The sequence below is a fragment of the Ctenopharyngodon idella genome, chromosome 19, assembly GCF_019924925.1.
Source record: "Ctenopharyngodon idella isolate HZGC_01 chromosome 19, HZGC01, whole genome shotgun sequence".
Taxonomy (NCBI): Eukaryota; Metazoa; Chordata; class Actinopteri; order Cypriniformes; family Xenocyprididae; genus Ctenopharyngodon; species Ctenopharyngodon idella.
The window spans coordinates 28,969,834-28,987,910 of record NC_067238.1 but is presented as its reverse complement, the minus strand read 5'-3'; the positions used below and the strand labels follow the sequence as shown (position 1 = coordinate 28,987,910).

The 18,077-nt window shown below is 37.6% G+C and overlaps 1 protein-coding gene across 4 annotated transcripts in view; it reads left to right on the top strand.

The window, feature by feature from the left end:
• LOC127501260 (electrogenic aspartate/glutamate antiporter SLC25A13, mitochondrial) overlaps positions 1-18,077 on the top strand; it is a 53,351-nt gene that overhangs the window by 22,053 nt on the left and 13,221 nt on the right. For all 4 annotated transcript variants that reach the window (XM_051873182.1, XM_051873183.1, XM_051873181.1 and 1 more), the window contains 7 exons: positions 919-1,012; positions 1,788-1,872; positions 6,865-6,949; positions 7,494-7,652; positions 9,097-9,149; positions 10,890-10,970; positions 15,490-15,630. In XM_051873182.1, the coding sequence (XP_051729142.1) occupies positions 919-1,012; positions 1,788-1,872; positions 6,865-6,949; positions 7,494-7,652; positions 9,097-9,149; positions 10,890-10,970; positions 15,490-15,630 (698 nt within the window). The remainder of the gene's footprint in view (positions 1-918; positions 1,013-1,787; positions 1,873-6,864; positions 6,950-7,493; positions 7,653-9,096; positions 9,150-10,889; positions 10,971-15,489; positions 15,631-18,077) is intronic.

Sequence of the window (18,077 nt, the reverse complement as noted above, 5' to 3'; positions counted from 1 at the left end):
ATATTATTAACATATTATTTATGTTGCTTTGCTTGTATTTATCGAACAGAGATGGTGCACAATTTGAATTTGTATTGAATTAAAGACACAAACAGGCAATATTTGACGTGAAAGAATAATTTTAACAGCTATAAACGAGAAATTTGCTCCTGAGTTTCCAAGGTAATGTTCTAATTGACAATGGTGGCAGGGACTTATTGCTTGATATAGGGTGTAAGTGACCGTGCTGTCCTGCACTCTTCAGTGTGTTTACTTCAAGTGCTTTGCCCTTCTGACTGAGTAGGACATAGCGATGCCCACTTTCAAACATAATTCACCCACTGACTTCATACATCCACAAAAAATGACCTTGCTACCACTTGGCTAAAAGTAATTGCAGAAACGACAGAGAAAAGTTATGAGAACAGGTTTTGCATCATTTGCATATATATATATATATATATATATATATATATTTCAAGGTAAACTTTCTGTTAATGAATCATGGAAAAAAATCATTATATCATTTACAAAAAAATAAATAATCAAGCCGCACTGTTTTCAACATCGATAAAAATAAGAAATGTTTCTTGAGCATCAAATCAGCATATTAAAATAATTTTTGAAGGATCATGTGACGCTGAAGACTGGAGTAATGATGCTGAAAATCCAGTTTTGCTGATTAAATTCTATTTTATAACAATCAAATATAAAACAGTTATTTTAAATTGTAATACTATTTCACAATATTACTGTCTTCACTGTTTTTTTGATCAAATAAATGCAGCCTTATTTCAAAAACATTTAAAAAATCTTACCGACCCCAAACTTTTGAACGGTAGTGTACTTTTTGGAACTTTGTGAAACAGACTTTATTGCTAATATTTAATTCATACAAATCATACAAAAATAAAATCACTCTCTTTCTCTGTTCCTCAGAGGAGTTCATCATTGCTGCCCAAAGGTTTGGCCAGGTGACCCCTATGGAAGTGGACATCCTGTTCCAGCTGGCTGACCTGTCTGAGCCGAGAGGGTGAGTCACCATGGCGACAGGGCCCTGCTGAATCATCGTCTGAGAGCCTCTCCCCATCAAGAGGAGGGTTCGAGTCTCAGCCATAACATACTTGAGCTCAGCCTCTGTGTTTCAGAGCCCTCTAGCCACTTTCGCCTTCTAAAAACGGCATTGTTTGACTTCTGTAATTATATGTGAAAAGTTTTCTGGTCTCTCTATTCTGAGTCTTGTTCTGGCAATTGCATAGTCGATGATACATGACTCTTCCTATTATTGTACAGCAGGAGGTTTTGAACACAGTCCAGCTTGTTCTGCAGCATGTAGCGAGCACACATGTTTCCACACTACTGTAACTGCTGCAAAGTTCTTACCAGAACTGTAATGAGCTTGGAAGTGTATTTACTAAATATCTGCTCTGAACCATAGAGCGCTGTAATCATGGTGAGCTAAACCCATCTTTTGAAAACCAAAGATATCACATGAACATATTTGAAGAGTCAGATGCCCTGACCTATGAACTGACTTATGGCTTATAGCTCTACTGGGTGGGTCTCAAAGTATCTCTGGAGTAAACGGTGATCAGGAATTGCTATTTGGACGTTATTATTTCTTTGCAATGTGATACTGTAATTGCCCAACTCACTTTGAGTCAAGATTTTGAGGTTGTTACTTGTGAGGGCACACTATACCTACCACTCTTCCTCAAACATCTTGAAGATGTTGTGCTCTGAAAAGGTAGAAAAAGGTTTCTGTTGAGCTGTTTTATTATGTCTGCCCATGTTTTTGCTTTCTACAGGCGTGTTGGTTTAGTTGACATTGAGAGGATTGCGCCTCTGCAGGAGGGAGCACTTCCTTACAACCTTGCTGAGATTCAAAGACAGGTAAGCTACAGAAACTGAGTGTCTTAAAGAGGATCTATTATGCTTTTTTATATTTTTCAACTCTCTTTAGTGTGTAATGTTGCTGTTTGAGCATGAAAAAGCTCTGCAAAATAATAAAGCACAAAGTCACTCCAGCGGGCGTTATTCTCTATATCAGTGTCACTGTTTCTGAACTCCCTGAAACGCCTCCATTAGTCTTGAGTTTTCTCCCGGGAATGAACACATCACAATATTCCTCATTTAAATAATTCCCGCTGAAGGCATATGCAAAAAAAGGGGGCGAGGCCTGGTTAAGTTACACTGTAAACCGTAATAAGCTGGCAAAACTAATGTAATCAGTTACATCAAATTTTTTAAAGGATTAGTTCACTTCTGAATGAAAATTTCCTGATAATTTACTCACCCCCGTGTCATCCAAGATGTTCATGTCTTTCTTTCTTCAGTCAAAAAGAAACTAAGGTTTTTGATGAAAACATTCCAGGATTATTCTCCTTATAGTGGACTTCACTGGACTCCAAATGGTTGAAGTTCAAAATTAGTTTTAGTACAGCTTCAAAGTGCTTTAAACGTTACCAGACGAGGAAAAAAGGGTCTTATCTAGCGAAATGATCGGTCATTTAAAAAAAAAAAAAAATACAACTGTATATGCTTTATAAACACAAATGATCGCCTTGCAAGTGCTTCCACCATTCTGCCTTCCGTATTCTTCAAAAAGCTTACGCTGTATGTTCTACGGCTTCCCTATTCTACTTACGGAAAACATGGAACTGGCGCCGCGTTCGTTCCGTAAGTTGAATAGGGAAGGCGTAGGACATACAGCATAAGCTTTTTGAAGAATACGGAAGGCGGAAGCACTTGCAAGGCGATCATTTGTGTTTATAAAGCATATACAGTTGGATATTTTTTAAGAAAATGACCGATTGTTTCGCTAGATAAGACCCTTATTCCTCGTCTGGTATCGTTTAAAGCCCTTTGAAGCTGCATTGAAACTGTAATTTTGACCTTCAACCATTTGGAGTCCATTGAAGTCCACTATATGGAGAATAATCCTGGAATGTTTTCATCAAAAACCTTCATTTCTTTTCGACTGAAGAAAGAAGGACATGGACATCTTGGATGCCATGAGGGTGAGTAAATTATCAGGAAAATTTTATTTGAAAGTGGACTAATCCTTTTAAGTTAAGAAATTCAAAGTTTAACCAAGCAGAACTGGCAGATTTAAATTTCGTACTCATACAATTTAATTGCTCTTAACTTGAAATTTTGGAGTAAGTTAATTCATAAACTTAAAATGATCATTTAATCTTAGGAGACAGGAAGTGAAGTGGGAGAAAAAGAGAGGGGGATGGGATTGGGAAATGCCCTTGAGACGTGACTCGAACTCAGGTCGCCTGAAGTGCAATGACACTATATGTCAGCGTGCTGCCCACGAGGCTATCAGCACCTTAAATTATGTTTTTAATAGTGGACATTTAGCTAGCTATAACTAGCTAATTCAGCAATAGCTATTGGTAACACAGTGCTTTGATAACATTAGCATAGCATAGCAATTGCTGAAAGAGTACGGCAATATAGAACATTTATGAAATACCTATTCTCAAACTAAACCCATGCTCCACTTGCCACCATGATGGTAACCCCCCCAAATAAACCACATAACATAAACTCTTCTAAATTTGGATAGCAAAGCATTAAACACTACTAAATCCCCCACTTTACATTAATCTTGCACAAAAAACAGTATATAACACTTAATTTTAGCATTTATTCTCCCTTTCGAGTGTCATACCAAAGCATGCTGGGAAATAAAAATTCCAGCCCAGTTTCAGGTAAATTTAAGTTTGTCTAAATTAAAAGAAACAAGTTCATAAAACTCAAAACAATGAAACAATTCAGATTACTTAAATGTGTCAGTTTTGTGAACTCAAAAGAAAAAGAAAGTTCTAAATACTCATAAAAGTTAAATTGATTGAACTACTTTGTTTAATTTGAGTTTGCCCTACTCAAACCAGTTAATTATTTTGAGCGTTAGGGTTTACAGTGGGTAGTAGTATGTTGAAACTCGCTGTTATGGTAAGGGGTGTGACATCTCTTAAACACCAATCACAACACACTGGTCCAGCTGACCAATCAGAGCACATTGCTCTTTTCGGAAGGAGGTGCTTCATAGAGACAGGAACTAAACAGAGCGTTACTGACAGACTGGGAAGAGAGGAGCTGCAACAATGTAATATATTTGAAAAAATAATGTTTTTTGAACATTCAAGCATGAAAACCTATTCTAGTAAATGTCTTTGTCAATTTTGATCAATTTAATGAGTCCTTGCTGAATTTTTCTTTCAAACAATTTTTACTGATCGCAAACTTTTCAGCAGTAGTGTATAACTGAATAAATAAATAATAACAAAAAGAGATACATAAAAGATAATTACAAACAAAATACACTTGCACTCGTTCTCTGAGAATTTGAGATTCTTAAAAAGACATGACAGCATTTCCGATAAGTAAATGTAGTGGCATTTACTGTGCATTCTTGGAATGTTTGTGCACTTGAGCAATTTTGACAGTGATTGAGCGATTTTGACTCTCTGGTTAGCAAACTGAAATAGGGAGTGGATTGTTCAGTTTTCCTATTGTTCTACCATTGTAGAAATGTGACTTATATATATCCATAGATATCCTATCAAAACACTTTGACAAGTTATAATCATCTAAATGTGATATTTTTGATCATGATGATGTTATTGGTTCACTCATTTTTTTTTAACGTCTTGGTTGCTTTTATGGTAGATAAGAACTTGTGTTTATAAATTCGTGCCTCTGATCAACGCATCATTTCCAGCCTCTCTGGATTTTTTTCATCAGCTACTGCTGAGCTCGAGCCTTCGCTTTAACCAGAGCAGTGAAAGAAAAGAATATCTGAATCTGTCATCGGCACACAGATCACACATATAAAAAGCTGTAAATGAAACGCAAGCTCAGCAGTCGAGGAAACTTATCAATGTCTGACGGCGAGATGAAGGGAAATAAAAACAGACAGAAAGGCTTGAATACTCTACAGGGAAAAGAAAGAGAGTGTGTCTGTGCCTAGATATTCCCTCTTTATTTTATCAGAAGTTCTGCCTCCAAACACATTGAGGGCTGAGTTATTCCTTCGCGCAGGGCCGTACGAAGCGGGGGCCCGGGACAGAGACGCCAGTCCCACCACAATGAGCTGCTTTGGGCTGTGGTCTGGCCTTATGGGCTGCTGGCCAGCTCTCCCTCACCACCTTCCCCCCAAACACAGTTTATCCCACACCCTTAACCCCTCAGTGAGCCTGAGAGGGGGGGCTCAGTGGCGGTCCGGGCAGTTACCTTGAGGTTCCTGACAGGTGGTCCCGGGTAGGCAGGCCGACTGTATCTCTGGCGGGGAATGCAGCATGGGACGCTTGGATGGTTCTGGCTGGCCTTATTTCTTGTGCTCTCTCTAACTGTGGGACTACGGCCGTGGCTCGGCCCGCTTGACTGTGGTTTCTGCTCGTCTCAACTAACACTATGCTAAGAAATGGCAATTCTCATTAACGAGAGGTTGGCTTAAACTAAATTAAGTATTTTAGTATGTTGTAAAATCCTAACAGTTCTTTTTTTCATTAATTAAACTAACAGGAAGCTGAATGAAATTTTGTCTGCTTTTAGTCAAAAGTTGAGACGTACCTACTCATTCTATCTTCTGTTTTCCTCGTTCATTTAAGAATATTAGTAAATTTGTCAAAAATATGAAATAACACAATTGGAAGGGAAAATTTTAAATGTTAAACTCAAACTTCAAATTTCTTTAAAACACCAGATTTGAGTCAGATAAGCAAAAAACAATTATCTGGAAAGTTATATAAAAACAGTAATATTATTATAATTTAAAACAACAGTTTTTTTAAAATATATTTTAAAATGTAATTTAATTTTCAGCAGCCATTACTCCAGTTTTCAGTCTTACATGATACATTTTAATTATTGTATGCTGATTTGGTGCTCGAAACACTTCTTTTTATTATCGATGAAACATGTATTATATTATATTATATTGTATTATATTATATTATATTATATTATATTATATTCTGTTCTATATAAAAAGCCACTTTGATTTTGACCTTTCCAGCATTCTATTTTTAAGCTTCTATTCTATTCTATAGAATAGAATAATGGCTGGAAAAAAAACACTCTTTAATTTTCATAACACCTTTGCAGTGTTATATTTATAAGCTATATAGCTATAAGCTATGCGCTAGAATATAAGCTATAAGCTATATATTCTATTCTATTCTATATAAAAAGCCATTTTGATTTTGATAACCTATGCAATAGAATAGAATAGAATAGAGCTTAAAAATATAATTATTTTTAAGCTGTATTCTATTCTATTCTACATTAAAATTGGCTAAAAAAGCTATATATAATATAAGCTATATTCTATTCTATTCTATTCTATATAAAAAGCCAGTTTGATTTTGATAACACCTTTCCAGCATTCTGTTTTTAAGCTCTATTCTATTCTATTCTACATTAAAATTGGCTAAAAAAGACATTTTTTAATTTTCATAACACCTTTTCAGTGTTTTATTTATAAGCTATATAGCTATAAGCTATAATATAAGTTCTATTCTATTCTATTCTATATAAAAAGCCAGTTTGATTTTGATAACACCTTTCCAACATTCTATTCTATTCTATTCTATTCTATTCTACATTAAAATTAGCTGAAAAAAGCCACTCTTTAATTTTCATAACACCTTTGCAGTGTTTTATTTATAAGCTATTATATTATATTATATTATTAGATTATATATGATATTTTATAATATTTTTAAATTTTCTGGAAAAAGCCACTCTTTGCTTTGGTAACAGCTTTACATTTCTATTCTATTTTATTCTATTAAAATTTGACTAGAAATTTTGCATAGTGGTGGGAATTCTGATTCTCTTGTCTTTTTTTTTTTTTTTTGCTGTCCACAGCAGTCTGGTGGGGACTCGTCTCGCTCGGTTCTGATTCAGGTCGCTGAGTCGGCGTACAGGTTCACCCTGGGCTCGGTGGCTGGAGGTGAGTCAGTCACGGATCATTGTGCACCACCCCTTTACCTGAGCCTGCAGCAGCAGCCCCTCCTCCACACGAGAAATAGCTGGACTGGACAAAAAGAAAAACAAAGCCTGCCCTATTGCCTTCTTAGGGGGCTGTTTCTCCCGTTTAATGAGGTTATGCACCATGGGAACCTCCTGGGTGGATTCTTTTGTACCTGTGAGTGATCAGAGGTGTGTGTGTGTTGGTCTGTGTGTACGTAAAGGAGGTGGTGCTTGGGCCTGTGTTTGGCTCCAGACTGGCTCTCTCGGAGGAGACAAGGTAATAAGGAGGTAGTGCAGGGCGACTCACTCTTTAATTAAGCCTGTCGGTGCTGTATTCCCTTTGTGTCCACCCCAAAGTTGTCAGATAAGAGTTGACTGATGTGTTCTGCAAAAATATCCGGACTTTCTTCCCGTCCGGTCTTTTTTTGTTGTTGTTTGATGTGTCCTTCATCAGCCCCCTCAGGTGTACATCTCTTTTAACAGTCTTGCTTTTCCATATTGTAACAAATTTTCTCTCATGACAGCCGTGGGTGCCACCGCCGTGTACCCCATCGACCTGGTGAAGACCCGCATGCAGAACCAGCGTTCTTCAGGTTCCTTCGTGGATGAGCTGATGTACAAGAACAGCTTTGACTGCTTCAAGAAGGTCGTGCGCTACGAGGGCTTCTTCGGTCTCTACAGAGGTCAGTGGCTCCGCACGGCCAGGCCATCAGGGACGCACCAACAAAAAGCGTTTTCATGAAAGCCAGGGGCAGGTCATCTTCCCTCTGACCTTACCTGCTTTGAAGAGATTAAGTCTACCTTTGCTGCTTGAGGGGACAATGTGCAGAGCATGAAAGGGCACATACCAGCACAGGAACTTAACAATGAAGAACATGAATGCTCTATGCAGTCAATGGCGCTCAGATAATGAGTATCTGCTCTGCTTTTAGAGCTGGAACATGAGTTTTTAAAGCATTCTGTGAGGTCACAGATTCAAATTGTGATTGCAAGGTGCAATTGCCATGTGACCTCCATTGAGAAGACTAACTACTGGTATTTGTCAATCATAAAGCTGACAAAAGAGAGGCTGAGATCCTCATCACCCGTGCCAAATTATAACGGGGATGGTACGAACATTCAGTGCTCGTTTTAGCAGAGCGTATCAGAGCTTTATGACAGAGAGCACTATATTTGAAGTGAGCACAAAGTGCTTTTGTTTTACATATAAATACAGTAGTCTAGTTTTTAACAAGGAAGTGGGCAGACCAGGCTTTTAGCAAATGCATAAAAAATACCTTAAAGACCAACGCAAAGTTTAGTGTACATTTAGTACACAAGCATTAATCCCATTCTCGCTTGATGTGAAATGAGCCACATGATTTTGAATGCAACTTCAAAAAAAAAAAAAAAAAAAAGATAAATAAGTTGGACAATTATTGTAGGTAAAATGATTTCTTTTTATTTTATTATATTTTATTTTACAGGTTTCTTTATTTACATGTCTGCTTTTCCTATCAGATCCCGTAATGCAGGGCAGTAATAAACATATATTTACTAATATTCAAACACAACAACACTTAAAGTCACACTAATTGTTTACTGACGAAGTAGAAGCGCAGCCGACATTCCTGGCAAACACAAAGAAATGAGCAGCATGTGAGAACAATAACTGTTTATGAGATTTTCAACGGATGATTAAGTTTGAAAAATATATATTTTTTTCTAATTCTCTGCTTGTATATAAACACAAATGCACTCCGTAGGCCATGCATGCAGGAAATGTTTTTGTATTCATCTAGCTGTGTGGCCTATTTGGACTGGTAGAGTATGCCCACATTACTGAGTTTGTTTGTTACTGCCGGGGGTGGGTCATCACTTTTAAATCAGATTATTTAGTTTATTTTTGTCTAAGCCAGAAATCTGTGTTGTAATTGAGGGCTGTGTAAACTTTGGTTAAGGCTGTTTTTAAAGGGAAAAAGAGTTTGTAGTACTGTTAAGTTTCCAATATTTAAGCACTCCACATCAATAGTGTTCATTAGTGTGTGGATGATAGGGAATTGGAGGCAGCGCTGCAGCTTTTATATTGAGGAAAGTCGTGCTTCCCTCACCCCTGTCTTTTTTAATCAACTTGTTTTCTAATTATAGGCCTTGTACCGCAGCTTCTGGGCGTGGCTCCCGAGAAAGCCATAAAGCTTACAGTAAGTGCTCTGCCTTCACCACATCAGCGTGGCCTCTTAAAACCAAAGCCCTTAACTCCTCAGAAATACACCCCTCTGCTTTTCTCGCCCGCTTGCTGCCTGATTTCAGTGCCTCGCCTTAGCCCCTTGAAAAAGAAGTGAATCTGGTTTCTGTTTGATCCCCTGTCAAAGTGGAATACATTCTTGCATTCTTGAGTTGGCCATCAGCAGGCTCACTTATACTTTATTTTTCGTAATTGTGACTTTTTATCTCACAGTCGTGACTTTGTATCTCGCAGTGAGACCTCATATTTCACACATGTGACTTTGTCACAATTGCAACTTTACATCTCAGTGTCGAGTTTATATCAAAATTATGACCTTTATATCAAAATTTTGACTGGATATATTAAAACTGCAACTACATTAATCTCACATTTGACTATTTATCTCACAGCTGTCAGCTGCCACTTTATATCTCGAAATTGTGACTTTATATCTCACGATTGCAACTTTATATTAAAATGTTGACAGGATATCTCAAAATTGCGATTATATCTCACAGTTGTGACTATCTCAGTTGTGACTTTACATGTCACAGCTGCCATATTATATTTCAAAATTGTGACTTTATATCTTATGATTGCAACTTTATATCATAATTTTGACTGGATATCTCAAAATTGCAACTTTTAATCTCACATTTGACTATATCTCACAGCTGTCAGCTGCCACTTTATATCTCAAAATTGCAACTTTATGTCAAAATGTTGACGGGATATCTCAAAATTGCGATTACATCTCACAGTTGTGACTATATCTCAGTTGTGACTTTACATTTCACAGCTGCCAATTTATATCTCAAAATTGCTACTTTATATCTCCAAATTAATGCTATATCTCAAAAAAATTGCAACTTGATATCAAAATTTTGACTGGATATCTCAAAATTGCAACTTTTAATCTAACATTTGACTATATCTCACAGCTGTCAGCTGCCACTTTATATCTCAAAATTGCAATTTTATATAAAAATTTTGACTGGATATCTCAAAAATTGCTACTATATCTCACAGTTGTGACTATATCTCAGTTGTGACAATATCTCACAGCTGCCAAGTTATATCTCAAAATTGCTATTTATATCTCAACATTTCGACTTGATATCTCAAAATTTCAATTTTTAATCTCAAATTTGACTATATCACAGCTGTCAGCTGCCACTTTTTATCTCAAAATTTTGACTTTATATCTCAAAATGGCAATTTTATATCAAAATTTTGACTGGATATCTCAAAATTGCAACTTTTAATCTCAGATATAGTCAGAGACTATAGATATAGTAATTGTGACTATACTGAGATATAGTCACAATTTTGATATAAAATGGCAGCCGACAGCTGTGAGATATAAAGTCAAATCTTGCAAAATAAAGTAAAATCTGCCATTTTATATCAAAATTGTGACTATATCTCAGTTGTGACTTTATGACTCACAATTGCCACATTATTTCATAATTGTGACAAAAAGCTTGTCTTATTCACTAACTACATGCAATCCAGTTTAACCAGTTTACTTGTGTCCATTTAAATTGTCACTTGTTGTATAATTCCTTTAGTGAATTGAGTGCTATTAAAACCCCCAAACAACTTGCAAGAAGCATGTAAATTCTGCAAAAATTTGCAAAACTATATAGGGTTAGAAGTCTGCCATGAAGAAACAATAGCTGATGCTACATTGTTGTTGTTTTTTTCCCCACAGGTTAACGACTTTGTGAGAGGAAAGACTATGCAAAAAGACGGCAGCGTTCCTCTACCTGCTGAAATCTTGGCTGGCGGATGTGTGAGTAGCTTTTTGCTTTGATACGCAAACATATAATCCATACATCACGCAGTAACAGTACACTGACAAAAAGGAGTTTAGTTTTGAATGTCAGTGGACTTTGAGGTCTAAGCCTTGGCCTGAGGGAACACTTCTCTCCTTTTGTGAGGTGATTGAAAAGACACTTCAGCCCCATCAGTGTTTAAAAACATGTATAAAAACACTTCTCCTCTGTCATCTCACCTCTAAATCATAGTCTGCCGCCCCACGGCTGCCGGTTCTCGAGCATGAGGGGGGATCACTTACCCTTTTCATTAGAAGCGACTGACGCTATTAATACATCGTTTCCATGAGCTTTAGCTCGTTCTTGTCAGATCTGTGTGAAAACGAATTCCGTCAGTTCAGGTTTCAGAGAGTACTAGCCTTCCTGTTTGTGTCATACCTGAGACCTGTCAAAACCAGACCCTGCTTCTTCATGTCTCCCCCGACCCAGGACATTGAAAGAGCCTCTTTCATATGACAGTGATCGCTAAAACATTTCTACACGCGTGGGTTTCCTTTTAAAAATGACTCTTGGATGATTGCGAGTCTCGAATATACCAACATGAGTGCATTTAGCCCACATGATCTCTGCTCTGAGATTTGAAAAGAGATGGCCACGGAAACATCGGGTTGGTTGCAGATGAAGTCAGCTCAGAAAGGCAGCTTGTGCCACGGAGATGTGTTTTTCCTCTTCTGATTTCTCTGACAGCTCCTTTCATCCCGGACCGAATCCCCAGTGTTTGGCCTGGCAGGATCCGCTCCCTTTCTCACGCCTGTACACGCGCCGCTTGCTCAAAGCCGTGTTTATTGACACTGCAGCCACGGCAAATCAAATCTATTTATTTGGTTTGAGAGGGAAAAGACTAGACTGCTGATTTGTGCACCATGAATGTTCCCGTCTGAGGAGGAGAGTAAAATCACAGAAAACGAGAGGCGAAAAGCAAGAGATGGTGAGGGTTATGGAACTGCTGTGATTAAAATTTTGAGGTTTTTTTAACATTTAAAGGGATAGTTTACCCAAAAATGATAGCCATCCTAGGTGTATATGACTATCTAACACAATCGGAGATATATTTAAAAGTATCCTTTCTCTACCAAGCTTTATAATGGTAGTGAACGGGGGGCGTGCATCCATCCATCATAAATATAATCCATACGGCTCCAGGGGGTTAATAAAGGCCTTCTGAAGTGAAGCAATGGGTTTTTGTAAGAAAAATATCCATATTTAAAACTTTATAATCTAAAATAACTAGCTTCCGCCAGACGACCATACGCATACTGCACAAGTCGACTTGCGCCACAAGAGTAACCCCTGACACTATACTTAATAAAGTTTCGCTTTGCTTCAGAAGGCCTTTATTAACCCCCTGGAGCCGTATGGATTAGTTTTATGATGGATGAATGCAAAGGCTTCAAAACACGCCCCCCGTTCACAACCATTATAAAGCTTGGAAGAACCAGGATATTTTAAATATATCTCAGATTGTGTTCGTCTGAAAGAAGATAGTCATATACACCTAGGATGGCTTGAGGGTGAGTAAATCATGGGATAATTTTCATTTTTGGGTGAACTATCCCTTTAAGCTCCTCTCTTCTCCCATTGCAGCCTCTGAATTAGGCCCTTGACAGTTGCCAAGAGTTGATCATTTGGTAAGAACAGCATGCTTCGCTGGCCAAGCAGTTGGCTGGATTCTTATCTGGTTGTTGCTGGCCTTCATTTGAGGGCTGGGTTACTCAAAATACTCGCTTAGCCAATGCAAAGTGCCGTAGAGAGTGGGGAAAAACCGTGGCACGCATACAGTGACGCTTTGTTCATTTGCAGTGCGAGCTGTGTAATTTAGCTTGTCCGGTATTTCTCAGCATTTGTAATGGTTTGTTAGTCTGTTGCGAAACTTTTTTTTTTATCGCATTGCTTCCATTTCTATGCATAAAGCTTGTGTAATCCCTGTTTAAGTGCGAGGAATGTGAGCGATATTAATGAAGGGAGGCTAATGTTTGTGTCTGGCTCTGAGGTATTGTTTTTAGAAGACTGTAGTGTTTTGTGTGTGTGGTGCTGACGCGCTTGGTGTGCGTAAGTATTTGTCTTCAGTTGCTCTTCTCGCCAGTAGAGCATGTATTCGGTAAGCACCCCCCCTCCCCAAACACGCACACACGCTCTCAGTGCCTCTGGGGATTACCTTGCCTTGTAATTACCACCGAATTATCGAGCCGACACTGGCTCACTCTGCACTCAAATCGCATTTCTTGCAGTCACGTTGCAACGCGTGCTTCCCGCTCTTTAAACTGCCTCTCCTCCAGAGGTGATTGATCTTTTGTCTCCCTCTAACCGATGTTCTTGTTTGCTTGTTGCTTGTTCTCTTTGTGTAACTTTTTAAATATCCAATTAGTACCCAATTAATGCGGCTAATAACCTGGCCGTCTCCTTTAGTGCATTATTCCTTTCCAAAACAAGTTTGAAAAAAGGTTGCTCTCAGCCCTGATGCCATAATTAACCATAAAAGATTACTTTCCACATAAATAAGTGGCATTTTCCATGAATAGGGTACAAAATAGGATGGGAAACTCGTAACTAGGTTTTTTTTTAGTGATAGGAAGTGCTTAACCTTCAGAAAATGTTGATTGTGACTTGTGTAATTAAGCAATAAACAAAAAAATTAAACACAATTTTAACAGGGTTGAAATTTGGAACTTTCGCTTTTGAGAGCTTTAATATTTCAAAAAATGTTTGATCTTTTTTACTTAGATAATTTGGGTAACTGGGTTTAAAAGTGAGCTTTATGCATTCAACATTACCAATGTGTAAGAAAAGAGAATATAGGATGTAATTTATCTTTCGTTTAAATTTTCTTATGCTGTAGAAAGAATCCTGTGTCTAAAATATAACACAATATTAACTTCTTATTTATTGAACTGTTGTATAAAATCAATATCACATTTGCACTCGTGCTATTCGGGACAAAAACATCATGATATTGCGCTCGTTACTCATGTGATATTGCTTAACTTTATCATGATATATATGCATTCTAACTGCATTCTATAGGCTCCATCATGCAGTGAGTTGTTGTTGCCCGGCTTCATGTTCATCACCAATCAACTGTATGAAATGTCAGATGACCTACATAGGTCTGGGGCGGGTGCGTTAAATGTGTTAATAATTTTAACGCGTTATATTCCCCCATAACTAATTAATTAAATTAGCATGTTAAATCGACAACCATATATATATATATATATATATATATATATATATAAAATTATTTTTTTTTATGATCATGAATGTAATAACTTTTTTTTTTTTTTAATTGTGAAAATGCATTTGATTTAAACAATTTTAATTTTTTCGATACAATAGAGAAGGTCAAGACCTCTGATGTGGGACAGGACAAAGCAAGTCTATTTTAAAGTCTTTTCATGCTAGATTAATTTTATGTTAGATAATAGTTTAGCTAATATTTCTAATTCTTCTCACAAAAAACTAAACAAAACATGGGATTTGTGCCTCTAATACTTAAATAATAAAAAATAAAAAAAGATAATTGGACACCAAAATAAACTGTATTCACGAATTGTGCCAACTATTAAGTCGTAGATGTGAGTTCTGAAAGGTAGGCAGCCCTCTCTGCATGTCGAGCTGTAATTTCCTCTGGAAGGGAACTGTGGGTTAATCTACTCCGTCCTATTTAAAGTGCACCTTCAATGAGATGATAATGATCTTTATTTTTAAATATGCTGCCTCGTACTCAATGGGATTTTTAAATGCGTACACTTGTGAGATTCAAGACTCATTTACCAGATTCCCGTAAGACGGCCCCGTACGTTAATATCTCTGAAAGAATGGAGGAATAAAATCAACAACAAACAAACAGTAAGGCCCTTATGTATTCAAAAGGAGGGCTGAGGGAAGGAGAAGAAATCCATGGAAACTGATTTCCATCTAATTACACTGCTCTGTTTTTCTGTGTGCAGCCTCAGTAACTAGGAGCAACAGGAAAGATAGGGCACGGAGGCGGCAAGCGGCCAGCCTCTTTGGCGAGACGCGTTTAAATGCTTCTGTTGCAGCTTCAGATGCTGTCATGTCAAACTCGAACCATTTCAAAGAGCTCTGAGGAACCTGTTTCAACCTGCAGATGCTTTTTATCTGCCTCACAAGTACAAGGTTGGAGACATGAGGTTGTTTTTTGAGAGGCCCCCAGGGGCCTGTGTTCTGTGTGATGTTTCAGACACCGTCTGTCTTTGGCAGATTCAACCTCCTTCTCCTCCTACAAAGAGTGACAATAGCACAATCATTCTCAGGGCCCAGTTTAAAGCATTGTCCTCTTATAACAAGAATATCACATTACTTCCCTCTTGTCATTTATGGTTTTTCACTTCAAGTTCATCAGAACGTATCTACAACAGTTACCTCGGATGATCGGCACATACATTTACACTACTCACTCAAAAACATGATTGTCTGTGAAGCTCTGTGAGGTATGCTTGTGTTGTTGATCTACAGGCTGGGGGATCTCAGGTGATCTTCACAAACCCTCTGGAGATTGTGAAGATCCGTCTGCAGGTGGCAGGAGAAATCACCACAGGGCCACGCGTCAGCGCTCTCTCTGTCATCCGTGACCTGGGTTTCTTTGGCCTGTACAAGGTAGGTCTCACTCGCACAAAACAGCCTGAAACCTAATTCGCATACATCAGATACATCTACTATGCGCTTGGTACATCTACTATACATCAGATAAATTCAGTATGCTCATTACATTAATTAGGTATTATTTATATTTATAAAAAGTGACAGTAAAGACATTTATAATGTTATAAAGGATTTCTATTTCAAATAAATGCTGTTCTTTTGAACTTTCTATTCATCAAAGAATCCTGAAAAAGAATTATGAATGTTTTCAACATTGATAATAATAAGAAATGTATTTTGAGCAGCAAATCAGCATATTACAATGATTCCTGAAGGATCATGTGACACTGAAGAATGGAGTAATGATACTGAAAATGAATAAATTATATTCTAATTTATATATATTTAAAATGTATCTATATTTATCTATATTTAAATAGAAAGCAGATGTTTTAAATTGCAATTTTACAAAATGACTGTTTTTACTGTATTTTCGATAAAATAAAAAAAAATGCAGTGTTGGTGAGCATAATAGACTTCTTTCTTCTTTTTTCAACCCCAAACTTTTCAGTGGTAGTTTATATTTATTTATATTGTTCTATGGAAATATAAAGTATGGGGTTGTGAGTGATATATGCCTAAAAAAAACATGCATTTTTTATCCTACATACTAGGATTGGTAGTATGCAAAAAGACATTAAGACTCTTTATTTCATTTAGTATATAGTTTTTTGTTTTTTTAAATGTTCATTTAAAGGATTAGTTCACTGCAGAATTAAAATTTCCTGATAATTCAACATTCAACAGTTACCAACGGGTTAAAGGTCCAAATTACAGTCTCAGTGCAGCTTCAAAGGGCTCTACCTGATCCCAGACGAGGAATAAGAGTCCTATCTAGTGAAACAATCGGTCATTTTCTAAAAAAAAAAAAAAACTTTTAAATAAACTTTTTAACTACAAATGCTCATCTTGCACTGCTCTGCGATGTGCCACGCATTACGTAATCACGTTGGAAAGGTCACGCGTGACGTAGGTGGAAGTACCGTGGTGGGGCGAAAACTCCATATAATTTTCTTCTCCAACTTCAAAATCGTCCGACATCGTTGTTTTACCTTTTTTTGTTTGACTTAGTCTTTGCACGTTTGCTTTGTAGACAATGGATCGATACTTTCGCCTACGTCACGCGTGACCTTTCCAACGTGATTACGTAATGCGTGGTCATCACAGAGCTAGTGCAAGATGAGCATTTGTGATTAAAAAGTATGTAAATTTTTATTTTATTTTTAGAAAATGACAATTGTTTTGCTAGATAAGAGCATTATTCCTCGTCTGGGATCGTGTAGAGCCCTTTGAAACTGCACTGAAACTGCAATTTGGACCTTCAACCTGTTGATCCCTGTTGAAGTCCACTATATGGAGAAAAATCCTGGAATGTTTTCCTCAAAAACCTTAATTTCTTTTCGACTGAAGAAAGAAAGACATAAACATTTTGAATGACATGGGGGTGAGTAAATTATCAGGAAATTTTAATTCTGAAGTGAACTAATCGTTTAAGATTTTGTATATGTAGTGTCTCCTCAAACATCTCTCGAAAATACAGTCTGACCCACCTCCTACCACACTAAAGACCCAGAGGAGCATCCTCAGCTCTCTAGCGCCTCCCACCTGCGGATTCACTCCCTGCACTCCCTCTTATATCCCAGAGTGCCTCAGTCATACTCCACATTCTCCAGCAAGTCTCCACACCCACCCACACACACCATCATGCCTCAATCCACCCCCTGCGGACTGCTGTAGCAGTCCAGCCAGGTAGCACCAGCCTCTCAGATCCGTGAATGCTCCACAGCTCCCTGAGTGCTGCTTTTGTGTCCTGTTTTCCCCATGAGGCTCAGCAGCACTGCAGGAGGAGATCTCCAGTTATTCTGCTGCTGCCGAATGCATCTGAGCAGGGATGCAGGGCTGCATTCCTGAGGCTTGGAGCGCAGGAGGTTGCGGAGAGCGAGTGTTTTGGTGTAAACAACGTTGTGGGGACTGCCATGATGGTGTTGGGTCGTATCTCATCCAGTGGCTGTGTTCTCTGACATTAATGGACAGCTGGAGAGAGATGAATGAGGCGTGTTCACCTCTGCGTAGGTGTTATGTGTGGTGCTAATTATATGTAGATGCTTGATGTTGTTTTTTGCTGTAATAATAACTGATGTTCACTTTTTTAAATTATTTATTTATAGAAGCAGTAGAGAGGACAGTAAATAATGGGGGGAAGAGGAAAACTTAAATTCTAACTGCTAGGCCGCAGCTCTGTTTCAACAGCATATATATTCACAGACTACCATTCAAAATTTTGGGATCAGAAAGATATATATATATTTTGTTTTTGAATGAAGTCTTCTCACCAAGGTTGCAATAATTTGATCAAAAAATACAGTACAAACAACAATATTTTGAAATATTACAATTTAAAA